We start from the raw sequence: 24,152 nt of genomic DNA on the forward strand, positions 1-24,152 counted from the left end.
CTTCAAAGTAGCAGACTAGCAGAAGTCTGGCAGATGTTGGTTTTTTTTTCCCTCATCACTGAAATAACATTATTTCCGACTCTTCTGTAAATTTTTATGCTTTCAAAACACTTTTGAACATTCAACAGAACTCAGATTTAATCTATATAATTATCATAAGTGACGCTGCGTTATATGCACAGGTGTCCAGTTGCAAATGTTCGACTTAGAAATATTTTGCATTGTAAAAAAATTCAAACAATTCCGAGTTTCCAGGCAGCTTCCTATCTCTTGAAGTTGACTTACAATGAAGAAAAGGGCTTTGCTAGTCATGTAGAACTGCAAGTAAAGAGCTGGATATTTTAGTCTGTACCTACTAAAGCTACACTACCCTGCTGTATAAGTTTGTGGCTTTTGTTCCACTGCTTCTGCACAGCGTCCCTAGTACATGCTGACTGCCTTGCCAACCGATGGCATCTTCTGTCATTTGTTCCGCAAAGCTTCTGCTGCTGCACTATTGCTCCTCTTTTTGCCTGTCTTTATACCTGACAAATATTAAAAGCCCACTTAATTATTTTTTCTTGTCCTTCCCAGTGGATCGTATTGTGGGTCTGGATCAGGTCACCGGAATAACAGAGACAGCTTTTGGTTCTGCATACAAGACCAAGAAGGGCATGTTTCGTACTGTTGGCCAACTGTATAAAGAATCTCTTACCAAGCTGATGGCAACGCTCCGAAACACTAATCCCAATTTTGTTCGCTGCATCATTCCAAATCACGAAAAGAGGGTATGTACTACAGATGCTCCTCTAATTCTTTCTCTTCATTAGCCTGAAAAACTTAAACTGCAATTTTTGATTACTACAAATTAAAGGACTAAAAATCACTTTTTTTTTTTTTTTTTGATCCAGGCTGGAAAATTGGATCCACATCTGGTTCTAGATCAGCTTCGTTGCAATGGTGTTTTGGAAGGAATAAGGATTTGTCGACAAGGATTTCCAAACAGGATAGTGTTCCAGGAATTTAGACAGAGGTAACAACAAGAGCAGTCTTTTGAGTTTTTATGGCATAAAGTTCCTTGTTAAATAATTGAAGACACCCCTCGCCCCCTCCCCAAGCCAACAGGAAGAAAATCCCATACCATGTGTGAGGTCTTTGAGTGGCTTGAACTTGAAGCAGTTAAATACTACAAGTGTATTCTAAAGACAAGAGGGAAGGGGAAACAATCTAAAACAGACTGCTGGAGAAACTTTCTGGAGAAATTCCTTAGCTGTGCACTAGGTGACTATAGCTTTATGAGCTTATAATAATGTGGCTTATTGTTGAATGTAAAGTGTTTTTTCATTTGACTTAAAGGTATGAGATCCTTACTCCCAATGCAATTCCAAAAGGTTTTATGGATGGTAAGCAAGCCTGTGAGCGTATGGTAAGTGTTTATACCTAAACATTTTTAAAATATTGAAAATTTGAAACAAAAATTATCCTTTTCTTGAAGTAACAATGTGCTTGCCTGTCCATTTAGATCAGAGCCTTAGAGCTGGACCCCAACTTATACAGAATTGGACAGAGCAAGATCTTTTTCCGAGCTGGTGTCTTGGCACACTTAGAAGAAGAACGAGATCTGAAGATCACAGACATTATCATCTTCTTTCAGGCGGTCTGTAGAGGATACCTAGCTAGGAAGTATGTGTGCTTTTTTGATTTGATCTTCTCGTGGTCATTTTAAGCCTCTTTGGTTGGGAGCTATGCATTAAAACTTCCATTTCAGGAGAGATTTTCTTAAAAGTGTGTTGCCTGATAAACTGTAGTTGTGTTCAGGGTATTAGTGAATTTTTGCCTAATAAGAATTTGCACCTTCATTCCTTAACACTATCTCCTTTCCTTAATCTTGCCTTTGTGAAAATGCAGCTGTTTACGGTATAGCAAGTGGTTGCAAAAAAATCTCTCCTCCACTGGAGATTCTTAGAAGTACTCTGGAAAGCCTCTTTTTTGAAATTAAAGGACAGTTCAGCAGCTAATCCATCCTGATTTTATCTTTTTAAGTAGAAGTCTGTTAAGAGTAAGAACAAATAGCATTTATAATTGTTGTTTTGAAGATGGTGAATCCAGGCCTTGCTCTGCCTCTTTGTATAAGGAATGAGTGCTCATAAATCAGTGTATTCAGTGAAACTAAAAAATAAGCCTGTTCACGGTCTGCAAGTGTTCTAGGATTGGGTAAACTAAAAATTAACACAGACAGATGATCAGCCGTATTTAACAGGAAAGGTTTTGCTCTTTCTGTCTTCAGGGCCTTTGCAAAGAAACAACAGCAGCTGAGTGCACTGAAAATCCTGCAGAGGAATTGCGCTGCGTATTTAAAGCTTAGGCACTGGCAGTGGTGGAGAGTCTTCACAAAGGTTCGTTGTATTCTGTGACTTCCTTTGGCTTTTGTAAGTAGGTGAGTGCAGGTTCTTACTCGTTCATTTCAAATCTTTGCAGGTGAAGCCTCTTCTTCAAGTCACTCGGCAAGAAGAAGAACTTCAAGCCAAGGATGAGGAGCTGATGAAGGTGAAAGAAAAACAGACAAAAGTGGAGGCAGAACTTGAGGAAATGGAAAGGAAACATCAACAGGTTTGTGCTGAAGATCAGCTTTTGATATCCAGAATGTGAATTTCACTATATCCCATGTGAGAGAGCGATGCTGGGGAGACACTTGTGAGCAAAAGCACTGAGAATCAGGCAAGCTAACTCTTTTCACACTCAGTTAAATATGGAATAGGAAGAGACAGCATGAGCCATTCCTCCAGGAAACACCATGTTAACAAAACTAAACTTTTTTTTGGCGTTTCCTTGTTGACAGAAGAGTTTCAGTAGCAGTGTCGTTTTTCCTTTTCAGACATAATTTCAGGTAGGGATCTTTTTCTGCTGGTAGAACAGGGCAGGTGGAGTAGGTGCAGTGGGATTTGTTACTTTAAACTGGAGGGACAAGTGAGTGAATATTGCTGTAGCCCTATTGCAAAACCTGGTATCTGGGCTGCTGGTAAAGCCCTCTGCTAAAAGTCTTTGGTTTTGAATGTTGACCAAGGAGTCAAGAATTGGAGCAGAACTTGGTGTTTGTAGTTGTCATGTATAACCGCTCATGAGGGACTTGGAAATGTCATTTTTACTACTTTCCTACCTTTCTGGTATATTTACAGCTTCTAGAAGAGAAGAACATTCTTGCAGAGCAGCTACAGGCAGAGACAGAGCTCTTTGCAGAAGCTGAGGAGATGAGGGCTCGCTTGGCCGCCAAAAAACAAGAGTTGGAAGAAATTCTCCATGATTTGGAGTCCAGAGTTGAAGAGGAAGAGGAAAGAAACCAAATATTGCAGAATGAGAAAAAGAAAATGCAGGGCCATATTCAGGTATGCTTTAAGATAACTTCATCTCCCCCAGGTTATTTGGGGTTTTTTTTGGTGAAAATCAGATGGTTTATGTACTTCCTTTTGAATAATGGGTATCTTGAAAAAGGGGATACCTGAACTTATCTGTCTTTCAAAATATTCCAGGTACTTGAAGAGGAAACAAACCCCACATCTCACAGCTCTTGATGCCTTTTAATAAGTGTCCTTTAATGTGTGGCTGAGTATCTTATTTAAAACCATGAATGAATACAAGCACGATACATTATTGCTTTTCTAGTCGTATCTAGCTATTTGTGCCAGTATCTGACCCATGTCAGCTGCAATACTGATGTCTAGATTCGTACTGAAATCAGGAGATCTGTCTCCTGTGGTGTCTCTTCTTAGGCACTTGCACTTCTACACCACGTGCCCCGTTCAGATGCAGTACACATAAAGCCTGATCTGATTTGGTTGTCATTAAGTAGACATAAAATAAACATTTTATTTTATGTTCAGAATTAGGAAGGTGAAAGGCTCTGAAGTGAGTGTATGTTTCCGAGACAGCATATTTCAGCCAAAGGTGAAATATGGAGCATAAAATTCCATGTGTATCACATGGCCCTTAATTTCATTACCAGATCAATAGTATAAATGAATCTAACAAAGCAAAGGCATTTTTAGTGTTAGAGCAGGTGGCTTTTCGAAATAATGCATCTTTGTCACCAAGTTAAAAAAAAATAAATCAACATATGGGTAACCTGGAAAATGCATGGATGAAATTGCTTTTCTTCACAGGATCTAGAGGAACAGCTTGATGAGGAGGAGGGAGCTCGACAGAAGTTGCAGCTTGAAAAAGTGACAGCTGAAGCTAAGATCAAGAAGATGGAGGAAGAGATCCTACTGTTGGAGGACCAAAATTCCAAATTTTTGAAGGTGAGACCAGTATGCATGGTGGAGATTCTGTACATAAGTAATAGTAGTGCCAAGTGATAGCTCTCAAAACATTTGAGACTGCTGTTACATTATCTATAAAGTTTGTGCCTGAAGATGTGTGGGGTTTGAACAGGTTGAAGCTGAGACACTTAGAGACGCTTCTGAACTGACCTTCAAAAGAGGGAGGTATTTGTTATGTATTCTTTCCAGTTTCATGAATTTTACAAATCCAAGAGCTGGAAACAGTGTTTGTCATAGCTACCATTGTTCTTTGCAAACAGATTTCCAAAAGCGTACAGCAAATGCTGTCCTAAAAGCAGGCCTCCCGTCTGTTAAATTCCAAGTCTCACTTTCGTGGAAAACAAATGTTTGTGCTTCTATACTATTCCAATTGATTCTTAATATTGACAGGTCAGTCACTTGACATAAAATCTGTATTTTATATATATATATGTGTGTATATATATGTGTGTGTGTATATATACATATAAATATATATATGTGCTGCATGAGACCTGTATATGGATTTTATATATTCAGTTACTTGTGCTGCTTAGAGACTTTTCAAATTGTGTTTTAGAAGTTACTCTTTCTCCCCTTTCTCCTAACTAGGAAAAGAAGCTGATGGAGGATCGAATTGCCGAATGTACTTCTCAGCTGGCTGAAGAAGAAGAAAAGGCTAAAAACTTGGCCAAACTCAAGAACAAGCAAGAAATGATGATCACCGATTTGGAAGGTTTGTTCTTACTACATTTGCCTATTAACAGCTTGGACATCATGCTAAAAAGGAATGAATCACTTATTATGATGTATGCAGTATCTGGTCCAGACTGCGAAGTGTAACCTTATATGTAGATACCTTAATAGCTGTTATTTTTATCTTAATCTTGAAAGAAATTTGTGTCACTTGCAAGACTTGTTGCATCTGGCTGCTTAGTCTTTCTCATGTTTAACTTGTTAGGTTTTCATTTTTGAAAACCCGTTTCATTTATAGACACACCCAGAAATTCATGTTGTTGCAGGCATCCCCTGGTAACAAGGTAGAACATCTGTCTCTTGGGAAGTTGCTATGCTTTTCTATAATAACACATTAGAACAAATATTTCTGGAAGAATGTTATTAGGCATTCATTAGGCTTCCAATATTTTTTGAATAAGCAAATCTGAATTGTTTTGATTGTCTTAATGTTTTGTTTATCTAAAATGGTTCCATTTCTTTGGCCATTTATTTCTGACTGTTTTGCCTGTTGTCACAGTCTAAACTAGCTCTCTATATAACCTTTCTTGATTTTGTGTCTTTTTTTTAACAATTACTGATGGCTGTAAAGAGCTGTTGCACAACGCTAATAAACTAGCAAGTCACAGCTGCAAAATACAAGGCTGAGTTGCTCTCTGTGCCCTAATTTGGAAATAGTTTTTTCACTTATGGCCTGTCTCACTACATATTTTAAAACTGATGTGCTTACGGAAGAATACCAAAGTTTAATCTGTACAGGAAGGTATTGACCTAATAGAGATAGTAGGTGATTGATGTGATACCTTTTCTTTAAAAATCATATTCAGAGACCTTAAGGTGGGCATAAGTAATCTTTACTCACTGGAAAATAATGCTTCAGGAGTTGTGTGCTTAAATTGGGACTAGTCTCTCTGAAGATACTTGACAGATGTGTTTGGTTATGGTACCGTTCCAAGGCTAATGACCTTAGAAATGGAAATTAAAGCTTAAACACAAGGCATGCAATTTCTTGGCTAGTAAAGCACAGTAAAATGATACTTAGTCTTGGAGATGATTCAAGAAGCCATTAAGGCCTCTCTGCTAGTGTCTTGGCACTTCTGGGCATTGATACTTGGGAAAAAAAAAATTTAATTCAGTTTACTATGAACTTTCACAGTTACAAAATTGGGTCATTACTTTGTTCTAACTGTCACTTACCAGGAATATAATGTAAAAAAACAGAGGGAAAAGTGCTATTTTTTTTATTGAACGAGGAACTGTTAAGAAAAAAGTATTGGTTTAGATTGGAAAATCCCAGATAGCCCTGGGTGGCTTTAAGAGGTGATTCTTGAACATGGCTCACTTTCCATGTGGGAGATGATGTCCTGATCCAGCGGCAGGCTTGGGAAGGATGTGAGAAAAATCTCCGCACTGAGAACCCACAAAGTATTGAACGAGTGTAGTAAGTTTATGCTAATGCATTTAGAATTGTGCTAATGCTATGCTAAGCAAAATGTTCCTGTGACTTGTAATATATTACATATCTGGTCATTAGCTAACTGTAAACAATGCAGCCAGTAAGTATCTTAATTGGAAAACAAGCAGATCAACTAAATGTCTTTTATGACACTGATAACTGCATGATTTTCACAAAGAGGTATCTTAGGGCAGGAGTATCTCAGCTACACAAGTAAATTACTGGAAGTTATCAGGGTTGCAGAGTCTTGCTAAATATCGATGGGATGTGAGTTAGTGGCACAAATACTTGCAAAAATGATTTATCCGAGTTTTCTTTAAGCTATACTATTTTCCAGTAGACCTTTTGGAGTCTAGCCTAGCCCTTCCAAAACTATGCAAGCCATCGTTTTTTCCAGTCCATAGTTGATCATAATTTTTGAATCTTGATATTTGTGATGATTATCTGGCCTAGCAGCTCAAACTGCTCTTCTGTTGGATCCCACTCCTTATTTTCTATCAAGATGAGGTTATGTTTCTGGTCCCTTATTTCAGACTTCTTTCTCCAGTCACTGACATTTGCTTGACCTTGTATCTAAACCACACAGTTCGACTTCGCTATTTCACCTTTCCCAGTCAGCCTTCCATCTACAGACTGGAAAAAAAACTGGCACTGTATAAATTAAACTTTTCAGCCTTTTCTGCCACCCCAAGGCCCTGCCTCTGAACCTCCCGAGGATGACAAGAGAAAAAATTGCATATAAATATAATTTTTTGCTTCCTTAGAGCGCTTAAAAAAGGAGGAGAAGACGCGTCAAGAATTAGAAAAAGCTAAAAGAAAACTTGATGGTGAAACAACAGACCTACAGGACCAAATAGCTGAGCTGCAAGCCCAGATTGAAGAACTGAAGATCCAGCTGGCCAAAAAAGAGGAGGAACTGCAGGCTGCTCTTGCTAGGTCAGAGCACCATGGTGCTTATGGCTACAGAAGTGTGGTAGAAACCTGCTTTCCCAGGCAAATTTCATTTGACTGCAGATGTATCAGAACTGGGAATGTTAAAGCAGAAGCCAGTTCGTGTTTGTACTAGAGCATCTCTAGGCACCTGTGCCTTGCGTAGACATGACAAAAAAAAAAGTAATTCAGTGTTTTATCTGTGTCCTTGCTCTACAAAACTGCAAAAAAAGAAGTTTCACCTGAGTATCATAGTGTTTGTGCTCTGGAAGCTTTTTAAGTCTCCCAGAGTTCAGGCTCAAGAGGGAAAAACCATGTAATTCTCAGTGAGCCCTCTTAGTGGAGTACTTTCAGTGACAGGGTAGGACAGACATTATCAAGACCTGTGTGGTAGTCCTTGCAGTCACATGTTACGATATAAGCCAGACACCTTCTGTATTTTTTGAGTAACGATCTATAATTTTGCAGCAAGAGAAAATTCTAGAAACAGTGCATTTTTGGGACAGTGTTGATCTGCAAAATTGGAATGCTTAAATGTAAACTTGAAAGCTTGGTCATTCAGATAGTGCACCTGTAGTACCTGTGGCACTATGCTTGTCACGATCTTGAGAGCAAGAGTAGTGGTTTTCTATCTGTGAAGTTTTAGAATGTTTATTTTATTCTAGTGGAAGAGTTAAGATGCCATTTATGTAAATAAATAGTGCTAGACTGTTACGAGAATAGATCTGAAGTTATGAAATATCATTAACTGTTGTGCCTTTTTTTAACAGAGGTGATGAAGAAGCAGTTCAGAAAAACAATGCACTGAAAGTGATAAGAGAGTTGCAGGCTCAAATTGCAGAACTCCAGGAGGATCTTGAATCTGAGAAGGCATCACGCAACAAGGCAGAAAAGCAGAAAAGAGATTTAAGTGAAGAGTTGGAGGCTTTAAAAACCGAACTGGAAGATACCTTGGATACCACTGCAGCACAGCAAGAGCTGAGGTAGGATCATATGTCAGTGTAAGAGGGCACCATTAAAATTCAGCTTTAATTTACAAGAATACAAATTGCAAGACTCAAATGTTGATTTTGATAACCCTTGATGCTTTCTCTAGGACAAAGCGTGAGCAGGAGGTGGCTGAACTGAAGAAAGCGATTGAAGAGGAAACCAAAAACCATGAAGCACAGATCCAGGAAATCAGGCAGAGGCATGCTACTGCCCTGGAAGAGCTCTCTGAACAACTTGAACAGGCCAAAAGGGTGAGAAGAAAATGAATTACAGAAATGCACTTTTCTGCTTTGGGTCTTTTTATAAGTACCAAAAGTATTGCGGTCCCTTCCCCTGATACCGGCAGAGCTGAGTTGTCCTCTGTACATGTGTAACAATTGCAGTTGAATCAAATATATCGTGCTGGTTTGAATATATTTCAACTATTAGACAGTCTTGGCATCTGTCTGAAAAGTGTTCATTAGACTTGGAAGTGGCACACCTGGAGGTAAATCGTGTAGTGTTTCAGTAGGGATTCTCCAGCGGTCCACGTGCTTATTTGGTGAAAAGCAGCTCTCTGCATGAGTGAACTGCAGGATGCTTCCACATAGGGTAACTGTAATGTCAGCGTTCACAGGTGAGTGCAGGTAGTGTAAAAGTTCTTTCAGCCGCTCCTAAGTTCATGCTTCTGCTGTGACCTCCAGTGCTAGATATTTGTGGAGCATCTTGCCAGTTTGCACAGCGGTGTTGTGTTCTCTGGTGGCCACCACCAGAGCAGGCAGGAGGAGCCACACCTGGACAGCAGGGTTCCTACCAGTGTAGTTTGAGTGTCTTGCTCAAAAGTAGAATTATTCCAACGCTGCCAAAAAAAAAAGGTCTCTTTAGTTTGTGAAATTGGTTTTGGTCATTCACAAATGTACGTGTGGATGATTCATATACTGTAATAATATTTTTATGCAGGGAGTACTTCACAAGCTTCCTTACTAAGTGAGAAACGTAGTAGTTAAAGCTGGTTGAAATCACAGTTTATTAAGAAAAATAAGATATCTTGGGCATATCTTCTCCTTATTCGTTAAATACTCTCAATAAGAGCATGAAAAGATGGAAAAATACTGTGCAATCTTAAAGATCCTGTGATGAGATGATGTCATTTCTGGTGATATAGTAACAGTGGCACTTAAACATCCCGTATGCCAATTATTACTTTTTCAGAAATGGTTTTGACAAATGTTAGTGCAGTGGTGAAAAGTGCTTTGTTATGCACTTCCAGGCTGCTATGCCTACTAAAATCAGGGCAGCTTTAGTTAATATCTTTCCTTTTATTTCTGTGAGATGAGCCATGCTGATCTGTTAATGGGCACATTCCTTCCTACTTACAGCGCTACTCAAACAGTCATTTTACAGCACTGACATCCCAGATCTTGCTGAATTCATAGAAGTACCTTCTGGTCCTCACTGTTACCTGTTATATGTGAGAGTGGAGTAACTTGCATTAACTTAGTCTTTGGCTAACATACACAGAATGTTACACGGCAGCGTTTTAAACACTCCTTCCTCACAACTTGCTGAGCGCTTGTTTTATCTTGGAACTTATAAATCTGATTCGCTGAACTGAATACTTTTTAGCAGAAAACTTTATTCATATCTAATGAAGTTCTGAATTTCTTTCCTTTTGTCTTCCCTAGTTCAAAGCAAATCTTGAAAAAAACAAGCAAGGCCTAGAGTCCGACAACAAGGAGTTAGCCTGTGAAGTGAAGGTACTACAGCAGGTCAAGGCAGAGTCTGAACATAAGAGGAAGAAGCTTGATGCTCAGGTACAAGAGCTGACTGCTAAGGTCACAGAAGGCGAAAGACTGAGGGTGGAGCTGGCGGAGAAAGCTAACAAGCTGCAGGTAAGGCTTTATGGAAGTCCTAAACTGCTGAAAAATAGGCAAGAAATGGAAAGTCTCAACCGTATGCAGAAATGGCGTGGGGAAATTACTTTCAAAGATGCAGCTAGGTCCTGAACTTCTTGGGCTATGCGAGAATTATAGTGGCTTTTAAGTACAGGCTTCCCACCCTGAAGACCAAATCCTGTAGGAGGCTTTGCATAGCCAAGCTGGCCTACAGGTTTTTGGCTTGGATATGGAATCGAGTAGATTCCATAAGAGCTCAGCATTTGTAGCTGTGAGCAGAAGTGTACTGATTGACGGTGGCCACGGGTTTCCTTTTGTGCCAAGTTGGGAACTTGGCAGATAAGGATTATAAGTAAATGCCCATTTTTCTGGGGAATGGTGAAAATAGGCAAAGCGCAATTGGGGATGGCTGTTAAACCACTGCAATGAGTACTTCAGGTAAATCAAGCTAAAATACTTGAGAAAGGGAATGGCCCAGTTCTTTTTGAAGCAAGCTTTCAGGCAGTCTCACACTGTACGTAAAAGTAGCATAGCCTAAAACAGCAAGAGTTGGCACCTGGCAGTAGCCTTTTCTCTTGCGGTGATGCTTTAAACCCAGCTGCCATCCTGATAATCCTTGAATCAATGGATCCATAAAAGATACATACGGTCCTATAACTAAAGATAACATTTAAGTATGAATGCAGATACTGGAATGACGTGCTCCGATAAATAGCATGTTTAACTCATGTTACATCGCTCAGATTCAAGACTGGCTTCCAACTTGAAGTTTCTAGCCAAACTTTGATATTTCTAGCTTGTTGTGTATCTCTATTGGGATCTACTGTTTGTCTTTCTGTACTTGGAATTTGTTGAGGTTTTGTGTTCAGCAGTTCCAGCTCCCAGTGGGATGTAAGCTTTGCTGTGAGTCAGCTGCATGCTGTTACCTTTAGACTGCTTGCTTTGCAGAACGAGTTGGATAATGTCTCAAGTCTCCTGGAGGAAGCGGAGAAGAAAGGCATTAAGTTTGCCAAGGACGCGGCTAGTTTGGAATCTCAGCTTCAGGATACGCAGGTGCGTGTGCAGTGAAGCTTGAACTTTGCACCAAAGCTTTGCCCCTTATTGAAATGCTAACCGCATAACAGAAAATACATTTTCAGTCATGGTTCGGAAAGTCCCTTGGGCAGAAGCTGTATTTCCCGCTGAAGTCTCGTGAAATGTGTTGTACAATGATCGCTCAGCTACCTGTGGAGCCAGTTTTTCATTATCTAAGATTCACTACTTGATAGACTGTAGCCTTTTGGTTTCTCTTTTATATCTTTGTCTCTGTGGGAGGCAAGAATTAAGTCAAAAACACTTTTCCAAGTAGAATGTTAATGTAAGTAAAGACCCTTGGGGTATATGAAAGTAAAAGGCAGGGTATTGTCCCTTGTGCCTGACAGCTCAAGTTCTTACAGCTTAAGTTCAGACTGCCAGGTTTTGGTTTTGAGTTAAATATGCAGCTTTATGCATGGTATCCATCCCTTAAATACACTCTTTTTTTGCCCTGTATAAAAATACTAATGGTGACTACTTGAATAATGTTAATCACAATTGGAGAGGTCTCTGAGGAACAGGTTGGGGGAGAAGGGGGATGGTGGTTACACCTTTCATTAGTTTCTGTTATGACAGAAGTTTCCATGGCCAAATTACAGCTGTCTTTAAACTGACCTTCATATTTAAGCAATGCAGCAAAACTTGGAAGCATGCTGCCATTGCAGGATTTGCTGCTATATATTCTGCCCAGGTCACTTAAAATAGGTACCCTATATGCTTGTCTGAAAGAAGAAAAATAAATTTTGAAGGTGACTTCTGTGCTCATCCCTTTAAAGATGGAAATGTATCATCCGTTAGCTTCTAGAACAGACAGTGGCATGGATTCCCTGATCAGAAATGCACTTTATAAAGGTTTATATGTGCCCCAAATGAATTATCAGTGCCTTTTTGAAGACCTCAATTACAGATGGTCTTCATAAGCATGTCCTTGTACAAATACACTGTGAGAAAAATAATCAGACCTGAAACTCCACGTAGAGTGATGGGAAGTGGTAGCCTAAGGCCCGGTTAACACAGTGTGAGCCAAACAGAACCTTCAGTATGCCTGTTTGTGTAACAGGAGCTGCTTCAGGAGGAAACCCGCCAGAAACTCAACCTGAGCAGTAGGATTAGGCAGCTAGAAGAGGAGAAGAACAACCTGCAAGAGCAGCAGGAAGAGGAAGAGGAGGCCAGGAAGAACTTGGAGAAACAGATGCTCGCCTTGCAGTCCCAGGTAAGCTATTGTAAATGGCCGGACTTCTGTAAGGCCTACCGGTTCTAGGTGAGATGAACTGGTGTGCCAAACCTCTTGTGCAAATTACATGACATTTTTTCATGTGCTAAACCAGATTTCAGAATGAAATTTCCTGTGGTAACCTGTAAGGTCCTGTACCTGGGCAGGAACAACCCCACGCACCAGCACAGGCTGGGGCTGACCAGCTGGAAGGCAGCTCTACGGGGAAGAACCTGGGAGTGCTGGTGGGCAGCAAGTTGCCCATGGGCCAGCAGTGTGCCCTGGTGGCCAAGGGGTCAGTGGGATCCTGGGGTGCACGAGCTGAAGCGTAGCCAGCAGGTCGAGGCAGGTGCAACAAAAGAAGTTCCTTCTGAACAAGGAAGAACTTCACCTTGAGGGTGGCAGAGCCCTGGCACAGGCTGCCCAGAGAGGCTGTGGGGTCTCCTTCACTGGAGACATTCAAACCCGCCTGGACGTGGCTCTGTGCAGCATCTCTAGGAGAGCTGCTGCAGCAGGGGGGTGGGCTGGGTGGGCTCCAGAGGTGCCTTCCAACCCTGACCAGTGTGTGGTCTTTCTCCATTGCAGTAATGACCAGTACAACTAACTGCAGTGGGCAGGACTTTCTCCTACTTGGTATCCTGCTAGCTCACAATTTTTGTGTGACTTTAGCTCTAGTAATAACATCTGTTTCTAGTTTTGTATTTTGGACCTGATGCCTTTCTCTCCTTATCATGATTCACTAAGGAACATTATTTTCTTTTGTTACGTTTCAGTTAGCTGATGCTAAGAAAAAGGTAGATGATGACTTGGGAACCATTGAAGGCTTGGAGGAAAATAAGAAGAAATTACTGAAGGACGTGGAGTCCTTAAGCCAGCGCCTAGAGGAGAAGGCAATGGCTTATGACAAACTGGAAAAGACGAAGAATCGCCTGCAGCAAGAGCTGGATGACTTGATGGTAGACCTAGATCATCAGCGCCAGATTGTGTCCAACTTGGAGAAAAAGCAGAAGAAGTTTGATCAGGTAGATCTAGTTTCCTGTCACCTTGGTGCTTTCTATGATTTTTAAGTGGCATCTTGTTAATACTGCATAAGTGAGCCTTGTATAAAGACTTAGGGTACTGTGGTTAATGGTAAATTTTTGTGAGCAGCTTGGCCTTTGTTACTCTTAACTTGCCACTTAAAACTTCAGTGAGCTGAAGGCCAGCTTTCAGCCTTGTTAGATCAAGCAATAAGCTATTTATATACAAAAAAGAAATTGCATTGGGACAAAACCTTAAGATTATTATTGTAATCCCTCAGACAGACTTAGAAAGGATGTGAGGACTGAAAGACAAAAATAATAATATTAGAACTTACTTAATCTTGATTAGTAGCTTGCTTTCCTCATCTCATCCCAGAGTAGCTGTTTTCTTACTAGCACTTTGATCAAGACTGAGAGACTAGACAGTTGTGAATGCCAATTAAACTTAAAGCATTAACCACTTCATTGACCAAGACACCTGAGGCAGGAAGGACTTGATTATACATCTTATGAGAGGGATTAATTATTTCTTATGTTCAGATGCTGGCAGAAGAAAAGAACATTTCTGCCAGATATGCAGAGGAAAGAGATCGTGCTGAAGCAGAAGCAAGGGAGAAGGAAACCAAAGCACTGTCTCTGGCCAGGGCTTTGGAGGAAGCCCTGGAAGCTAAGGAAGAATTTGAAAGACAGAACAAACAGTTGCGTGCAGATATGGAAGACTTAATGAGCTCTAAAGATGATGTGGGCAAAAATGTAAGTACATTTCCATACCTGTTTTGTTACGTACTGCATAGAGAATAACACGGGGAAACTCCCTGGCTGGAGAAGTATATTTGACACAAACCCAGAACTTTTTGAAGCTGATTTATAACCAAAAATTCTGGAGGCCTGAATGCTCAGAATAAGGGGGTGGTCTTTTTTAACATGAGGCTTCTTCAGAAGATGTGAAGACATGGAGAGCAGTGCTGGCCAAACGACTCGTGGCACCTGTGCTAAATTTAACAGCTTGTCTCACGACTACTTTTTCTCTGTGTTTTTCTCTTTTTACACTGTACAGCTTACCTATCTGCGTAGATGTTTGTTGGGTTCTCTAATACAGACTTAGAGATGCTGCTCTGCCTCTTCTGATTCGTTGTCCAGTTAGGAGCATCACAAAACGTAGTGTCTTGAGTTCATATAATGTTTTATTTTGCTGTTAATAACTGCTGATGTTGAGGTACCTGTAGGAAAGGGTCTGATTAATGCTTGTGGCTTAGGTCCATGAACTGGAGAAGTCAAAGAGAACTTTAGAGCAACAGGTTGAAGAGATGAGGACTCAGCTTGAGGAACTGGAAGATGAACTGCAGGCCACAGAAGATGCTAAGCTTCGTTTGGAGGTGAACATGCAAGCTATGAAAGCCCAGTTTGAGAGAGATCTGCAAGCCAGAGATGAACAGAATGAAGAGAAGAAGAGGATGCTGGTTAAACAAGTATGTCTGTTTTACTGTACTTCATAGCAAGAAGGGTGAGGGTCTTTTGCCAAAGCTCTGTGGTTTCAGTGATAACTTGCTACCAGAAAAATAAAACTCTTTGCGTAAAGATCCCATTCTACAGAATTCCCAAGCACTGATCTTTACAAACAATAGACTCTGTCTTGTTAAGGACTGGCCATGGTCAACTGTTAATATTAGTCTGCTGCTGGTGGTCCTCCAAAATCACTCAGCCTGGGTGCAGAGGTTTGGCTATTGCTGCGTGGGTGTGTTTCAAGGACAGGGGTATGGTATTTGGACTTTCACGCCCATCTTATTTGATGTGCAGGATGCCAAGATAGACTGAAAAACTGTGGTGAAGTAAATGGTTTCCTAAATGAAAATAGTAGCAAAGATTCCAGATTTGCCAGACTTGAGGATTCTAGTAGCACAAAGCAGATCAGAAGAGACTCAAAAAAAAACTTTAAAATTTCATGCTTGGAAGGGAAGGTGGTTCTAAATTACAATTACCTTTGAGGGAAAAAACACCCAAGATTTGTCATAAGAAAACAAAAATGTACAATTACTGGGAATCGCAATATAGAGATACCTTAGAAATAAACGTGGCCTAGCGGGCTTTTGGCATTCACTGCAATGCAAAATTCAAACGGTTTGCACTGGACAAGAGCTCTTGACCTAGCATGAGGAGAGAGGCTTGCTTCAGAATAAAATACATTCTTTCATGTTGGCAACCTGTGATATCTCTTGCTCAGTTTTATTTTTGCATAAGTATGGCTTAGTTCGTTTTGGCTTGCTGCTTAGATACTTTTCTGTTTTGTTTTAAAAAAAAAAAAGTTGTTGGAGTATAAATTTTACTAGCACAGCTGTTTCAAAGGGAATTATTTCTTTTTTTTTTTTTCTTGAGAAAATGAGGTGATTCTACTTCTTATTCTCCTCTTCGTGGTTCAATCAGAATTAGTGACATCTCCGAAAGTGATAACCTAAATGTGGGCAGATGTGCTGAGCATGAAGCGGATCACCAAGTAGCTGAACAGATGAAATGCTTCAGATGCTGAGTTACTGTCTTTGTTTTCCTTTTTGTCAGTTCAGAGAGATCTGCTTCTGGATTTGTTTTTGCCATCTGCAGTGTCCTCCCCTGTAGCTTACATTCTTTAGTCCTCTTCCAATTGAGCAATGTTAATTCTGCTCTGCAAAGGCCTCTTGAGTCACTGACCGTTTTGTTAGGACTTTGTTCGCTCCCTTCCTTACTGGAACTGAGCCTGTTAAATGCCTTGATTGCACAGGTGCGAGAGCTGGAGGCAGAACTGGAAGATGAGCGCAAACAGAGGGCTCTTGCTGTGGCAGCCAAGAAGAAAATGGAGATGGATCTGAAAGACCTGGAAGGTCAGATAGAAGCTGCAAACAAGGCTCGAGATGAAGCAATCAAACAGCTACGTAAGCTCCAGGTAGGCATAGCTAAGCAGCTGAGCTGCTTTCTCTCCTGGTGAGAGTCTTGTCAAGGGTGTTGCTTTTCATTAAATACATTTGTAGCTCGAAGGCAAAAGGATTATCAGACTTGACTGTGCTGACATATGTCACAGAGTATCTCAAAACTCCTCTTCTACTTTTGTTGGCAAGATTGTTCCCCATATACTTCTATCAGGAGTCATCTTTTTCTTTATTTCAGCACTTTGCACAAAGGACTTACTGAGTGTTGCTTTCTGGGCTCCATTTCTAAAATTTATGGTGGTTTGTGGGGATTTTGTTTGGTTTTTTTAACTGATTTGAGCTCAGCTCTTGCTGACTGCTGCTTCCTCAAGTTGTTGAACTTTTTAAGGTGTTTTCAGCCAAAAATGCTACAGAGAAAAAGGAGTAAATTTTTGCTGTTAAAAAGCTCCAAGATGCCCGTTCTTTTTAGTTTGGCAAGAAAAAAAACAGTCCTTGTGTCAAGGATTTATTCCCATTCCCAGAAAAACACTCAGCGCTTGGTAGACTTCTGTTTTGGCAGAAATTGTCAGCGCCATGGCCTGGGGCTGCAGGAGTGCGAGGCCGTGGCAAGACCACGTGAAGCATGCAGCAAACTAGATTGCCTTTCTGCCATGTCCACTTTATTCTTTGGCCACCCTGCTTCGAATCCTACCTCAGCTGAATGAGGGAAGTTCTGGAACAGAGCCCTGGGTGCAAGGAGGGAGCATATGTTAAAGCCAGAAACGCTGGTACCCAGCAGTACTCTGCTTCTCTGGTCCAGAGGGCAGGACAGCTGGAGAGTTCATACCTGGGCTCTGTACGCTTCCATACAAGCACCCAAAGTCAGTGGCCTCTTGCCTGGTGGGTGTTCTAAACATGCAGGTACCACTTCAGTGCACTTTCTCTGACTTTCTTACTCATAGCATCTCAAGTCAAACTTGTGCAGATTAAGATCTCAGTCTGTGTCAGCAGCATTTAAGGGAAACATAAATACTATGTGCTTCTAGGTGTGCAAAACAGGGCGTTACTTTAGCACTGAGAACAGTTTCTTACCTTGACAGCTTGTAATAAGTTTGGGGGGGGGGGGGTGTCAGTCAATTTAAGTAAACTTTTTACAAGCCAAGAGCTTTACCTCTCCGTAAGTTTCATGAGAAGTGAAACTGAACAGCTCTTTATTAACAGAGATTTTGCCCGCAAGAAGTATACCAGATAAATGAGGTGAAGTCTTATAATGTGATATTTCTGACAAGGAATTGCATGATGGAAAGATGAGAAAGTGAAAATTTGCTATGAAATGAAGAACCGAAAATGTATTTAAATGGAATGAAGCTGTTTTGGGAGGAAGGCCTTGCCTCTTAAGGGCCAAAATGCTTCAGAACTGCTAATAAATCTCGTGATTGTCCTAATGCATGGCTTTTTCTTTCCCCTGCTTTGCAACTGCAGGCTCAAATGAAAGACTACCAGCGGGAGCTGGAAGAAGCCCGTGCATCCAGAGACGAGATCTTTGCGCAGTCCAAAGAGAGTGAAAAGAAGCTCAAAGGTCTTGAAGCAGAAATACTGCAGCTCCAAGAGGTGAGATTGAAATCTAAGAAACTTGGTTTCCTTGCTAGAGTAAGGTGAAAATCAGAGTAAAAAAAGTAAGAAGCGATCTAGTGAGTTGAACAAAGAAATGGGAGCCAGGAGAACTTTCTCCTCCCTCCCTGCCCCAGGTTGTCAGTGAACTTTCATGGCTTTGTAGGAATCATTCTAGCCTGGACTTCACTTCTCTGCCTGGGTAGTAGAGAAGCTTTACTACCACTTAAACAGATTTGAGGCCTCACTAAACTTTGCAAGGTGGTTGGAGAGTCCCTGAAAGGTTCAGCGCACAGTGGCAGTACTACATCGAGCATTAGAAATATATGAACACCTAACAACCTCTCCAGTACCTCGGTGGCCCATTGAAATCTCCAGAGGTTTCTCACTCTGCCCTCTTAGGTCCTCATCCCCTTCTCTGCTGGGCGCGTGCTCCCTCGTAGCTGGCAGTTTATGTAAGAGCTCTAAGCCTTGCTAGGTATCCCTTATCTCCCGTTATCTCCCTGGGCTGCCACAAGGTCAAACATCAGCAGAGCTGCTTTGTGTGAGCGCCTGCCTCTTCTGTGCTCTGTGTTAGCTGCAGACCAAAGCTCGAAGCAGTCGCTCAGCTCTCACTACACTGAGCCTTTACAGATAACCTACGACTTACTAGAGCTTCTCCATGTCATTCTTCTCTGGACTGCAAACTTGTCAGCCTTGCACTTGCAATGCATTTAATTGTCCTTCTTATCAAATGCTTGGGTGTTTCTGCCAATTAACAGAGTTTTATAATGAGATTCAGTGTTGTTCGTACTGTTGTGCTAAAGCTTTTATTTTCTATGCTTTGCTTGCATTCATGCTATGTAATCTGTAAGAACCTAAAAAATTTTGCTAAATTTAGTGCCTGCTTTACACTGAATGTGTTTATTAGAGTATGTGACAGAATGGTTTTCTCCTGCTGTTTAAGGCTTGAATGTCACTGATTTTCACAGATATTTTTTTTTCCCCTTAACTTTGTGCAAGGAACGCTTCAGGGACAGGGAGAAGTAAATCCGCTGTAGCAATATGACAGTTTTGGGGGGAAAATACTAAGACAATGTGTCCTGCTAGCTTCTACAGCTGTCTCTGCTTGTCCATTAAAAGAGCTCAGGGATATCACACTTCACAGCATCTCCCAGAAGCTATTAGAAGGCTCAATTGTTTGCAGAAGTTTTGAGATTTCTAATGCTGTAATGAATCTTTTCCTAAACCTTCACAGGAGTTTGCTGCATCTGAAAGAGCCCGTCGTCATGCTGAGCAAGAAAGGGATGAGTTGGCTGATGAGATTGCAAACAGTGCTTCAGGAAAGTGAGTCATCAAATCTATTAATTGTGCATCTTCAGGCACCAGCAGCTGTAGTTCTCAGTAGTCTGCTTGCAAATGCTGTATTGACCTGTCTGCGTGATAAAAATTCCTTCTTGTTATGAAGAGAATTGCAGACACAGTAGCTTCTCGTGGCAATTTGCAACTCCTAAAGTATCAAAGCAAACTAACCGGTAGCTTTGTATCACATCTGAACATGTCTTGACCCAAATACTGCCTTTTCTAGATCAGCGCTGCTGGATGAGAAGCGCCGGCTGGAAGCTCGCATTGCCCAGCTGGAGGAAGAGCTCGAGGAAGAGCAGAGCAACATGGAGCTCCTCAACGAACGGTTCCGAAAGACGACGCTGCAGGTGAATCTGTTGTTGGCAGTGCCGTAGGGGCAATTTGTGTTTCATTGTGCAGTTAAGTGGAGGCTCTGAATAGCACCAAATAATCTCCTGCTCTTCTCATCTGAAAGGTTGACACGCTTAATTCTGAGCTAGCTGGGGAGCGGAGTGCTGCCCAGAAGAGTGAAAATGCGCGGCAGCAGCTGGAAAGGCAGAACAAAGAGCTGAAAGCCAAGCTGCAGGAACTGGAGGGATCTGTGAAGTCTAAGTTCAAGGCAACAATTTCTACTCTAGAAGCCAAGATTGTGCAGCTAGAAGAACAGCTTGAGCAGGAAGCCAAGTAAGGGGCGAGAAAAAAAAAACGGTTTGCCTGTGTTTGCTCTGTCAGTGGAGTGTCTGAAACCTCAGTGCTTTAAGTTTTTGTAGGGCTGAGCTGTGGGTGTACAGCGCAGGCATGAGGGTTTCTTATCTGGAACCTGTTTAGGGGACATGCTTTCACAAGGCAGCTGTAAAGTAACTGCGCTTGAAAGTTTCAGAATCTCCTTGCTCTGTAACTGGAAGTGCTGAATTAACTCTTGAAATGAACCCGGTGCATGTGTTGACTGGTAGTCCCAGGATCCGTAAGGTGCTGCAGAAGTTTCCTGAGGGAAGATGCAACGTATCCGTAAGGCACCTGGTCTCTTAGGTTAGAGGAAGCACAGCTTAGGTGTGACAGCTTAAGCTGGTTGAAGTGAATCCTGTGCTCTGCAGAAATCTTTCTGCAGTGAGCTCTTCCCGTCTATCCTCACCATCTTGGCCCCCCGAGTATTTTATTTTTTGGTGGGTTTTTTTACTGGTTCCTCCCCAGCGTGTGAAGGTGGACTATCTTATCATTGTTTCCATTCTTTTTGTGCTTTTGGCTCTGCGGGAGGACTGTGTTAACTTTGAAGCTGCTCTGTTCAGTCTCATTGTGAAGAAGCACCTTCTTAACCCTCCTGTCCCCCCTGCCTGCCTTCCGTGCTCCTGTTGCTCCAGCGCTAAGGCTTCTTGCCTTCAAAGCTGCATCCCAGCCAGCCACCAGCGCACTTAAAACCAAGTCAGTTCTGCCGGTGGTGGCAGGTGTGTTAAGAGGACTCGAGTATCAGTTGCACAGTGAGGCGAGAGCCTTTCAGAAAGGGCCGGTCTTGCGTTCCCAGCCTTCAAGTACTGGGACAAATTATGGCTTTTGATTATTCTAGGGAAAGAGCAGCTGCTAACAAATTGGTCCGTCGTACAGAGAAGAAGTTGAAAGAAGTCTTCATGCAGGTGGAGGATGAGCGTCGACACGCAGACCAGTACAAGGAGCAGGTAGGTGGAACCTTTTGGGGCCTGTTCCTCAGAAAAGGCAAATAAAACCAGACTTTGAGTAGAAAGGGCTTGTTAAGAAGCATTTGACTGAAAAGATCTAAGGGAATCTATCTTGATGACTAAACCACTGGAGTAATTCCCAGCAGTCAAAACCTCCCTGTGTTAGCTCTGGTGCGGTGGTCTGTTGGTCTCTCAGGCCCAGGAGCTCAGCGGTGTTTCCAGGGATCCAGGCTGGACTCTGCAGCGAGGCTGGTGATGGTTCCTCTCCAGCTGGGACCACCGGGGAGGACGGGGTGGTAGCTGGTCCCCCGTCATGGGGTCGCAGCTGTCTGGTTTAATCCTGAGTACCTGGGTTTGTGTTTTAGATGGAAAAGGCAAATGCCAGAATGAAGCAGCTCAAACGCCAGCTGGAGGAGGCCGAAGAGGAAGCCACACGTGCAAATGCTTCTCGACGTAAACTTCAGCGTGAGCTGGACGACGCCACAGAGGCTAATGAGGGCCTGAGCCGGGAGGTCAGCACCCTGAAAAACAGGCTAAGGTAAGCGGCAGCGGCGGCCGGCAGGGCTTTACCTGGGCCCTGTGTGCCCCCAGGCTGTCTCCGTGCCGCGGCCCTGGGCAGCAGCCAGCCCTGGTGTCAGGGAGTCGGTCTGACTGGAGCCTGCTGGGAAGTGCTGGCTGAGCCCGCTGATGGTCACCGGGAAGCTGCCCGTACCACAGGGATATTCCTGACAACTCTTGAGCCTCAACTCTTCGGAGCTGACCCTGGCAGCTCCCCTGGGGCCGCCAGTTCAGTCCAGCCACAGGGAAACGCCACAGAGGCGACAGCGCAGCGGGGGGTTCCGTGGCTGGCACTGATCCCTTCTCTCCTGACCCTCACCCTGGCGGGAGCATTTCGGCATGTTCCTTGGCAGCGGGTCTCTGCGATCGAGCGCTGTCGGGCACAGGCAGGAGTCGGCAGCGGCGAGGCTGCTGCATAGTCGGTGCTTTCTCGGGGAGCCCGCCGTTCAGCGCTTGGGCTGGGCTTGGTGCTCGTACACAGACGATGCCCCGAGCTACTCGGGAGTTGCAAAACGAAGGCAGTGGTGTGAGCTGAGCAGGAGCGCCAGAGTGCCAGGCTGCGTGTGAGCGCAGGGTGTCGGGACACCGCGTGTGAAATCTGTGCCGAGGGCGGCGCGGAGCTGAGCTGCCCCGTTCCCCCGTGGCTCGGCAGGGAGCTGTGTCGGGAGCGGGGCTGCGGGCGAGCTGTGACCCCCCCTGCCCGCTTCTTGTTTGCAGGAGGGGGGGGGCCCATCACCTTCTCCTCAAGTCGATCCGGGAGGCGGCAGCTGCACATCGAGGGGGCCTCGCTGGAGCTCTCGGATGACGACGCGGAGAGCAAAGGCAGCGATGTGAACGAAGCGCAGCCGGCCCCTGCCGAGTAGAGCCCCGCCGCACCGTTTGCATGCAGAGACCTTGACACAACAGCCGGCAGGAGGAGGAGGAGGAGGAGGAAGAGGACTTCCCTGAGCACCGAACTGCCTTGTGGCCGTAAATCTGCCTTACGAAACGTCGGCATGCTACAAGGTTACTTATCCTAGGTCAACTATGTCTTAAGGCTCTCCAGCCTCACCATACTGTACCCTGCTTCAGATATAGGTACAACTGCTTTTTTTATATATAGTAAACAAAATGGGATCGTCTCTGTTCAGTGCATCTACTTTCCAGATACTCATCGTAAAGCCATTTTATAAAGCATCATGTGAAGGATGAAACTTTTTTTTTTTTTTTTTTTTTTTTTTTTAATCGATACAGAAACTCCATTCCCAGAGGGTAGGTGGTTGGGACAGACCCATTGTCATGACTATGCATGCTTTGTTGTACAGCCAGCATCCTTCCATTTCTCCTGTGCTCAGACGGGCCCGGGCTAGATCGAGTCTGTTGGATCATTGAAGACCAAACTGCACCCGTTATCTTTCTTTTTTTCTCCTAATTGTTGTGATCAGCACACAATCAGCGAGCGAACTGTGAAAAGGCCTTGGGAAGTGTGTAGAGGGAAATGTAGGGATGAATGAGTAGTGTCCGTTTTTAACCTGCAATATCATTTTGAAGTGTTCTCAGCACCTGCTTCATCAGTTAGTGTTCATGCAGTACAGGCAAACCGAAATAACCGAAACAGCGTCACCGCTCCTCATCTGTACAGTACTTCGGCGTTTGTAGAGACCTGCCATGACCATGCCCAACAGATCTGTGTATATATTAAGGCTAGTATAGTGTGAACACCAGTGGAAAATAAACGTACAACACAGGCAAAATTAATTTATTAATTTATGGCCGAGTGAGTTAGTCCTCAGGCTGCGGGGCCGCGCGGCGAGAGGCGGCACAGGCGATGCCGTAGCAGCCGGCCTGGCGCTCCTGGGGCGCTGGCCCACGGGCCAGCCCAGCGCAGCAGGGCCCGTACTGTGCGGCGTGGGGCTCGTGTGGAGCCGGTGGCTGCAGGGGTTCAGCGATGGATGTTGCCTGCCTACGAGTTAACATGCCAGTGGATGTGAATCCTTTTTTTTTTTTTTTTTTTGGTTGTTTTTTTTTTTAATTATTATTTTGAACAGTATTACAGCGAGTAGTTAGCATTCTTTTTGTTTAAATAGCTGAAAAACTGACATTACAGAAAGTGCCTTAGACACTACAGTACTAAGACAATGTTACATATATAATTTGCCTATATGACAATGATTTAATGTATTAATTTTGACTGTGCTTCATATCATGTACCTCTCTAGTCCAAGTGGTATTATTGATATTAGTGACGATGAATCAGTGTTAACTAGGAAACTTCCTCTGCCACATGCTCAAAAAACCATGGATTTCCTTTTTTTGGTTAAAAGCTTTAACATCTGTCGCACAGGTTTTGTTGTGTGTGTTTGGATATTTTTAATCAAACTGGCTGTTGACCACCAGGCATCTGACTGCAAATATCTTGTTTTCTTGTATACCCATATTTCTAGACAATGATTTTTGTAAGACAATAAATTTATTCATTATAGATGCAGCCGCCTGCTCTGTTTACTTACCAGAAGAGCTACTCCTGAGGCTGGCATAGACCTTAATAAACAAGAATATGATTGGAA

The 24,152-nt window shown here is 42.9% G+C and overlaps 1 protein-coding gene across 2 annotated transcripts in view; it reads left to right on the forward strand.

Annotated features, from left to right (window-relative positions):
* The window catches only part of MYH10 (myosin heavy chain 10), a 100,382-nt gene extending 76,230 nt beyond the window's left edge, over window positions 1–24,152 (forward strand). Inside the window, exons 17-43 of one of the 2 annotated variants that reach the window (XM_055794254.1) lie at window positions 574–767; window positions 891–1,012; window positions 1,336–1,405; window positions 1,502–1,662; window positions 2,267–2,375; window positions 2,458–2,589; window positions 3,156–3,362; window positions 4,137–4,274; window positions 4,887–5,010; window positions 7,230–7,401; window positions 8,166–8,378; window positions 8,492–8,636; window positions 10,050–10,256; window positions 11,208–11,312; window positions 12,394–12,546; window positions 13,320–13,568; window positions 14,109–14,321; window positions 14,825–15,037; window positions 16,321–16,482; window positions 17,927–18,055; window positions 19,293–19,381; window positions 19,623–19,746; window positions 19,854–20,062; window positions 20,940–21,048; window positions 21,414–21,586; window positions 21,997–21,998; window positions 22,327–24,152. In XM_055794254.1, the coding sequence (XP_055650229.1) occupies window positions 574–767; window positions 891–1,012; window positions 1,336–1,405; window positions 1,502–1,662; window positions 2,267–2,375; window positions 2,458–2,589; window positions 3,156–3,362; window positions 4,137–4,274; window positions 4,887–5,010; window positions 7,230–7,401; window positions 8,166–8,378; window positions 8,492–8,636; window positions 10,050–10,256; window positions 11,208–11,312; window positions 12,394–12,546; window positions 13,320–13,568; window positions 14,109–14,321; window positions 14,825–15,037; window positions 16,321–16,482; window positions 17,927–18,055; window positions 19,293–19,381; window positions 19,623–19,746; window positions 19,854–20,062; window positions 20,940–21,048; window positions 21,414–21,586; window positions 21,997–21,998; window positions 22,327–22,469 (4,067 nt within the window). In that variant the 3' untranslated portion in view covers window positions 22,470–24,152. Of the gene's footprint in view, window positions 1–573; window positions 768–890; window positions 1,013–1,335; window positions 1,406–1,501; window positions 1,663–2,266; window positions 2,376–2,457; window positions 2,590–3,155; window positions 3,363–4,136; window positions 4,275–4,886; window positions 5,011–7,229; window positions 7,402–8,165; window positions 8,379–8,491; window positions 8,637–10,049; window positions 10,257–11,207; window positions 11,313–12,393; window positions 12,547–13,319; window positions 13,569–14,108; window positions 14,322–14,824; window positions 15,038–16,320; window positions 16,483–17,926; window positions 18,056–19,292; window positions 19,382–19,622; window positions 19,747–19,853; window positions 20,063–20,939; window positions 21,049–21,413; window positions 21,587–21,996; window positions 21,999–22,323 lie in introns of both variants that reach the window. The other variant, XM_055794253.1, reaches the window with a different exon arrangement.

The sequence above is a fragment of the Falco peregrinus genome, chromosome 2 (assembly GCF_023634155.1).
Source record: "Falco peregrinus isolate bFalPer1 chromosome 2, bFalPer1.pri, whole genome shotgun sequence".
In the NCBI taxonomy this organism is placed as follows: domain Eukaryota; kingdom Metazoa; phylum Chordata; class Aves; order Falconiformes; family Falconidae; genus Falco; species Falco peregrinus.